The sequence below is a fragment of the Marmota marmota genome, unplaced genomic scaffold, assembly GCF_001458135.2.
Source record: "Marmota marmota marmota unplaced genomic scaffold, marMar, whole genome shotgun sequence".
Classification (NCBI taxonomy): Eukaryota; Metazoa; Chordata; class Mammalia; order Rodentia; family Sciuridae; genus Marmota; species Marmota marmota.
The window spans coordinates 53,876,812-53,884,675 of record NW_026000005.1 but is presented as its reverse complement, the minus strand read 5'-3'; the positions used below and the strand labels follow the sequence as shown (position 1 = coordinate 53,884,675).

The 7,864-nt window shown below is 55.3% G+C and overlaps 1 protein-coding gene across 7 annotated transcripts in view; it reads right to left on the bottom strand.

The window, feature by feature from the left end:
- Nucleotides 1-5,348: 5,348 nt before the first annotated feature.
- The window catches only part of D2hgdh (D-2-hydroxyglutarate dehydrogenase), a 19,696-nt gene continuing 17,180 nt past the window's right edge, over nt 5,349-7,864 (bottom strand). For all 7 annotated transcript variants that reach the window (XM_015481694.2, XM_048808955.1, XM_048808956.1 and 4 more), the window contains one exon: nt 5,349-6,229. In XM_015481694.2, coding sequence (XP_015337180.1) covers nt 5,970-6,229 — 260 coding nt within the window. In that variant the 3' untranslated portion in view covers nt 5,349-5,969. The remainder of the gene's footprint in view (nt 6,230-7,864) is intronic.

The following is a 7,864-nucleotide window of genomic DNA, read 5'->3' as shown; positions in this document are numbered from 1 at the left end:
GATTTTTGATGGGCTCCCTTCATGACGGAGAAAAAACTAAAAATATTATAGCTCATTGCTTACAAAATTTTGCCACTGTGGGCGTTCCTATACAGTTAAAAACAGATAAGGTCCTGGTTATACTTCTACCTCTTTTAAACAATTTTGCTCATCATTTGGCATTATTCATATAACAGGAATCCCATACAATCCACAGGGACAAGGCATAGTTGAAAGAGCTCATCAAACTATTAAAATGTACTTATTAAAGCAAAAAGAGGGAATTGGGAAGGGCTATATATTCCCCAAAGATAAACTTAAAATAACCCTTTATACTCTAAACTTTTTAAATTTGGATTCATCGAGGCTTAGTGCTGCAGAAAGACATATGTATCCAAAAAATGTACATAAGCCCAAGGTACTTTGGAAGGATATTCTAACAGGACAATGGAAAGGTCCTGACCCAGTGATTGTCTGGAGTCGGGGTTCTGTTTGTGTGTTTCCACAGGGAGAACAGCAGCCGATTTGGATTCCAGAGAGACTAACCAAAGCGATTTCTACAGACCAAAAAGAAGATGATTTGACTCAAATCCATAACAGCGATATCCAGAGCTCCAGCTTGGCTATTCTTACATCTGCGACAGTGATTAACCAGGATGCTTTTTTCAATATCTATTTTATTATTGCCTTTTCCCGCATCATAAAGTTCTATTTTGTTTTTTGAGCTCATACAGACCTAGGTTAATGTTTTTCTGATCAGTTCTATTTTTTGACTGTGAAGTTTCTAAACATTGCAATGGAGATTTCACCTGTGAAAAGCTACAAGGCCTTTACTATTATGTTATATGTTGTATGTATTGTGTTATGTGTGCACACTTGTGTTTTGTGTTGTATGTCTGCACGTGTGTATGTCCATAGATCATATATGAGGAGCGCTCATGAAAAAATGGATTCAAATACTTTTATTATTTACGTGATTTAAATGGTTTAATTTAAATTGGGTAAACAGCTGTTGAGGATTGTTTTAATATGTGAACAAATAAGGAGGTTAACAGATCTGCTTGTTTACTTTCAGGATAATGTAAATTGTTCAGAAAATTGTTTTCTTAGTACCTGTTGGAATGTTACATAATTTCTTTTTTAGCATCATTGCCAGAATTCCTATCTTCATCCCAGTGGCGGTGAAGACAAAGATAAAACCAAACTACAGCTCCTTCTATAGCTATCACAGTAAACTGTATAAACTGATGCATCAATAAATAATAACTCAACAAGTAATGCTCAATCAAGGAGTCGATTTACTTTGGGAGGAAATGGACATATTGATGGATTCCTCTGCTTTGAACTGCTTGCAGAACTTGCCTGGACTATGTATCACTTGTATGCATTGTGAACTATCTGTTGGTGCAGCAAATTGTGGTAGTGCTGGCGTATCTTTGCTGATGGTGTCATCGGTGGTACAATTTTTCCAAAAAGAGCCGTTATTTGGCTTGGTGTCGTGGCATTTTGCATCCTCCTCCCTTCTTCTAGTGATGGTCTAAAATTTGGGGGCCAACAGAGGTGAGGCAAAGAACCCCACCCCCCCACTGGCACCAAGGCCAAATTTGGGGGCCAACAGAGGTGAGGCAAAGAACCTCACCCCCCCACTGGTGCATAGGCCTATCCACAGGTGTGGCTGTATGCTGGACCAGTAGTCAGTGACGGGTAAGATCCAATTGCAGTGGTACCAACCTAAGACAGGAGGCTGACGCCCTGAGGTCAGCTCATCCGATGATGGGTAAGGACCATATGTAGAATTGGACAACCTAACAGGCACGGTCCCTAAGCCACATTGCTTGTTGTTTAATCAAACAGAAGGGGGGAGATGCTGAGAGCCGGCCCCTGGCATTTTGCCAATAGTATTGGTTGAGAGGCGAGCCATTAAGATGATGCTGGATTGATTCAATTGTATATTAGACCTTTACTGTCTGCCTAGACCTGCTACTTTGGAGTTCTCGTGGGGATTCCTGGAGAGTTCTCATTGGTTGGGGAAGTGCTGGAGGGGGGATTTCCGGTTGGTGGTTCCTGGAGGAGCCGCGTGGCATTCGGGAGAGTTCCCGGGGAGCGTGTGGAGTGTGCTGGTGGAGTTCAGAAAGAAAGTTTGTTCCTGCTTCAGTGGCTCGTGATTTGTGCCCAGTCAGTATCCTGCCCCTATGAGGAGGTGCCATGGCCGTGGGCCGGCGCTGACAGGCTCACACAGGAGGGGCTTCTGTCCAGTGCACCGCACCACCCCAGGCTCAGTGAAATCCAGGAGAAGGACCCCTGCCAGCTGCCACAGGTCAGCACACACCAGTGCACACAGAGGCACAGAGGGCCACACCCCACCCACACTGTTTTGGCTGGTGCCTGACCCCAGTTCTCTTCTTTGCAGAGTTGTGGAGTTGGACATGGTTCACCCCTCCTGCCAGTCTCTCTAAATATCTCTGGCTACTCTCTCCCCATCTACCCTGCTGTCCCAAAGGCCCCAAAGCCACAAAGCCCAGGAGGTGGCTCTGGGCATAGGACACTCTGTCCATAAACAAAGGGGGTATCAGCTGACTTCCTGGGCCACCGTCCCACGGAGCACCTATCTGCACACCTGAGGCCAGCTAGGAGGGAGCAGCTCTGCCCAGCATGGACTAGTCAAGAGCCAGGAAGGCCAACTTCAGACCTGCCCCAGGCACCTGGCAACATCCAGGGTGCGTCCTGGCATACCCAGGACTCTCACCCACCACCCCACAAAGCACCCTTCTAGAAACTTCACTTTGACCCACTCTCTCCACAGGGTACTGAGCCCAAAGGCTGGGGCTGAGACAGGGCACCCATGTGCAGATCCCTGAGGTTGGAGGAGCCGACCTAGGACCCTCCATCAGGGCCCAGGAAGGACCAGCAGAGGGTGTGATGGGCACCCACACTATGGCCCCAGGAAAAGTGACAAGTAGGGACTGTTCTGGGTGGCCCTACCAGAAACCTCCCCACCCAGTGCTGGGGGTGTGCTAGGGGTCTGGGGGCCCTCCAGGGCAGCCCCCCAAACACCAGAGCAACACCAGCTTAGATTCCCCGACTGGCTTCAATTCCCATGAGCCACCGGGAGGGAGGCATGGCCACCAGGAGGATGATGTTAGGGACAGCCACTCCTGTAGGCCTAGACAAGAGCAGGGATTTCCTGGGGTCACACATGCCCTGGGCAGCAGAGCAGCCCAGCAGCTGGGGCAGGGCAGCCACCACCAGAAGATATGCTGGCCCCATGAGCACAGCCCAGCTCCAGGCCTACTGCTGGCAGACACCGAGGCCCGAGCACATGGCCCCTGCCACCGGCAGCAGGTGCAGCCCACTCCCCAGCTACCTCTAGGGTTCCCCCACCTGCATACCCCACACTTCTCCAGGGCTGAGACCACTGGGCCATGCTCTGGCTGGGGTGTCCTCCTTCCCAGAACCACAGGCCCCGCCAGGCTGCCCAGCGGGGCTTCCCCTTATGGTGCAGGTAAAATCAAGAGCCTAATCCAAACACAAAGCATTCCTCTGCCTACCGACTCCAAGACTTCCCTTCTGAGCCACACAGGGCCAGACCTCCTCCCCCCAACGCCCGCCCCCCCACAGGCTGGCCCTGACATTCTGCCTGCCTGGCCCTCTAGAAGCGAGTGTGGCAGAGCCTGTGGCCTGAGTCTCCAATGCGGAGGGCACACCTCTGTCTCTGATGATGCCTGACCAGGGACAGGACACTGTCCTGTAGCTGCCAGGGGGGTGGAGGCTCCGGGTGCCCTCCATGGGACATCTGGGTCATTTCTTTTACTCCGCATCAGCCAGCAGATTCCAAGAGGTGAGTCATCTCCCTGAAGTGACAGGTCCTTTCACCTTTTCCTGCTACTTCTAACCGGTTTTTCTGGATGTGTGAAAACTGACGGCCTCTGACATGGATGAGTGATTACTCAGTACCAACATGAGTGGGCAGCTGGGTTTCCTGTCCACATGGCTCTGCCTTCAGGATGCACAGCTATTTACACACAGAAGAGCCAGGGCATCTAAGAAGCATCCCTCCCTGATGCATGAGCACCAGCAAGCCACCATGTGGCGAGCACAGCAGGGGAACAGCCAGGCCCCTGGGCCACTGTGAGCCCCACGGGTGCTACCAGGCAGTCAGCAGGGACAGGGCAGGGCTGGCACGGGCAGGAAGCACCTGGCACATGCTCACTCTGGGCCCCACAGTCACTGCTCAGAGCAGCCTCAGGACCTTCCTCTCCAACACTCCAAGGCCCACACTCCACCCACATCCAGAGGCCCCAAGGAGGTCGGCTTCTAACACCCATCCCTCACCTTGGCAGGCACCAGTGTCCTCCCCGAGGGCAGAAGGTATCCAGACAGACTGTGACGCCACAGCCCTGTGCTGAGCCCAGGTCTCTGGGAGGGCCTCTGAGCCCTGGCTTCAGCCAGACACACTAGCCTCTGCTGACAACAGAGGTCAGCATGCAAACCAGGGCCGGGTTAGTGAGCCCCACCTGGCAGGTGACAGACCCCAGGTCTGAGGACAGTGGGACCCTGACTGGGCCAGCTAGTTGTGAGATATCCACACGAATAGGCAGAAAGACCTGGAGCTGCCCTGGGGGCAGCAGCCCTGCAGGGCAGGGCTGGGTGGATGGGGCTCCCAGGATCAGTGGTATCCATGACCCATTCTGGCCTACACCTGCCCAAACTCCTGTTCAACAAGAGCCACAAGACCTGGGGCAGAGCCCACCTCTATCCCGAGGGCCAGAGGCTGAGTGGAGGGCTGTCAATGAGCTCAAAAGGGCAGATGCCAGGGCTTCATTCAGGGCATGTCCCATGCAGCATGCCCCAGGGAAGTCTACGCAGACCCAGCCAGGAGAGTAGGACATGGCCAGTCACAGAAGACTGAGCTGGCTCTTGGGCCAGCAAGTTGGGGCCCCTGGAGCTCAAGGACATGCCACCTGCTGGCCTGCACAAGGGCTCGAAAGGCTGGAAACTGACCCCTGACTCGTGTGCTGGACCCAAGACCAGAGAGGACACCCACCTCTTGCACGACATGGACGGTCAACAGCCAGAAGACCCTGGCCAGCAGGAGGCCTCTGAGGGGCGGCAGGGTGTGTCCTCCTCAGAGCAGCTTCCCCCAGTGCCTAGACCCCCTCAGGGCAGGGGAGGGGCTATCAGATCCAGCTCACTTGGGCCCATTGTGAGGGCCACACAGGACCCCAGGGGCTCAGCTCCCACAAGAGTGGACAGTGGGGCTCAGTGGATGGCCACTCTTGATAGCTGGCAGGCAGAGGCAGGCCCTGGGGTCCCACTGGCACCTGACATCCAGGTGGTGCACTCCATACAACAGAACCAGGAGAAGGATGTGATTATTTCACTTTTTACTGGAGATTCACAACAGACAGAAGAAGAAAGTATGTGTCCAACCTCCCACACTGCCCAGGGACCACAGGTCAGCCAGCTGCAGAGCCAGGACCGCAGGAGCCTCCTCGAGTGCGGCACCTCTGTGCCAGGCCCCTCAGCCCCAACACTGCCTGAGAAGCAGAGCCAGGTGAGGCATCTCCAGCCTGAGGCCTTCTAGAAGAGAATGACCTCGTCACCAGTCCCAGGCCTGCTCAACCCAATGGCCAGGTCCACCAACACCCAGCACTCCAGGTCATCATGGTAATGTGGTTCCTTGGGGCTCGTCAGCCCTGCCCACGGCCTCTATGGGCACACTCCACAAGGGCTAGAGCAGGCCAGCTGGAGCCAGAGGGACTGGCCATGGAGCAGGACACCCGCCCACACACCTGGCCTGTTTAGGATAAGCTGACAGCAGGCAAAAGGGTCAGCAGACCCTGGCAGCTCCATCTGCTCTGCTCACCCCACAGAGAAGCGAGCGGCAAGGAGAGGCCTGCCCGGGAGTCCTGTACCTTAACCCAGAGTTGGTTCCTGATCTCTCCAGCAGGGGGTGGTCTTTCCTGGCTGCACACCACAGTGGGGCCCCGTCAGGCCTGGGTGGGCAGCAACTTGTAGGGGTTCAGTATGCCCTTGGGGTCCAGCAGGGCCTTGAGCTGCTGCATGAGCTGCACAGCAGGGGGCGGCTTGCTGTAACGAAGGGCGTCCCTCTTCCTGAAGCCCAGGCCGTGCTCAGCACTGACACTGCCCCGCTGCCCTGCCGTCCAGGCATACACGTAGGGCTCCAGGGTGTCCAGCAGTGCTGCGCTGAAGGCATCCACCGTCACGTTCAGGTGCAGGTTACCATCCCCTGAGGACAAGGATATGCAGTCAGCCTGGACAGGGACCCCAGACACTGCCCAAAGAGCCCTCCCCAGAGGGCTTCTGCATCCTCCCCAAGTAGTAGCCCTCCTGCCAGTGACCGCCCAGGAGAGTGGCTCTGTCACAGTTCTGTGGTGACAAAGTGGCCACCGTGCCCTGGGCTTCCAGGCCTCTCATGTCCACGCATTCATCTCCCAAATGATCCTTCCACCCAGGTGCCACCCCTGAGGAGACCATTCTAGGGCTTCCATTTCCAGACAAGAGTGTCTGCTAGTCCCAGCCAGTGCCGCCATGCAGATCCCGAGGGCCTGACCACAGTGACGGGGCAGGAGGCTCCACCTGGCCATCCCCAGCAGGGCCTCCTCTGAGGCCACCCAGCCAGGGCCAGTTCCTCTGCATGTCCTTCCCTGCTCAGCGAGCCCCCTCTGCTGCCTGGCCCTGGGCCCCCATGCTAGGACCCAGGACCCTGAACTAACGCAGGCCCACAAGCCTCCCCTCTGGGGCTGCACAAGAAGATTGGAGGCAAGGTCACCCTTGTCAATGGCAGAAGTCACGGAGGCCAGGGTCACCACAACAGATGGAGAGGACGCAGGAGGCCGGGCAAGGAAACAAACTAGAAGACACAGAAATGAAAGTCACAGATGAAAAGACGGCAAGATGGGGGACATGAAGCCACAGAAGAGCTACCCAGCAAACTGAGATTCAGACAGCCCAGCACAGCCAGACTTGGTGTAGAGAGACGGCACGCAGGACAGGAGGACAGTCGGGGAAGTGCAGGAAGGACCTGTAGACTCGGGTGTGGGCAGAGGGCAGGAGGGACTAAGAGGACCTGTAGACTAAGGTGTGGGCAGAGGGTAGGAGGGACTAGGAGGACCTGTAGACTAGGGTGAGGGCAGAGGGCAGGAGGGACTAGGAGGACCTGTAGACTAGGGTGTTCCCATTGGGAACATGTACTCATAAGCACATCCACAGGCGCCTTGTGGCCCACGAGACCCTGAGCTGAGTTGGAGGGGATGGAGGGGCTCCGGACCTTGCCCCCACACCTGCTGCAGCACTTCACCAGCAACCCCAACCACTGATGAACTCTGACCACTCTGAGGTACGGCTTCCAATCGTGGCAGCAGAGTCAGGCGGTGCCAAGACCAAACCACATCCTTGCTGTCCTTGCTCAAAAAGCCACTGAAGCAGACACCCAGATGACCAGGGAAGGGCCTGGGCACACTCAATACCCTCCCAAAGCCCAGTCAAGGCTGAGCAGCAGACGGGCCCCGTGGCTCCACAGCAGGAAGATCACAGGTGCTCCCACACAGGAGTCAGGGTCCGAGGGACGACAGGCTGAAGGTAGGAGACCTGGAGGGTAGGGTTCCAGAGCAGTGGGGACAATGCGCAGAGACCAAACTGACCACCTCCTCACACTGTGGAAGTCCAAAAATCCTTGAAGAATGAAGACAGGTCAAGGGAAGAACAGCAGAGAATGACCCACAGAAAGGCAGCATCGGGTGAGACAGGAGGGACCAGGGTGATCCCATAGGGGAGGAAGGGGTGAGACACAGGGAGGGACCAGGTGATCCCATAGGGGAGGAAGGGGTGAGACACAGGGAGGGACTGGAGGTGCTGTCTCTTA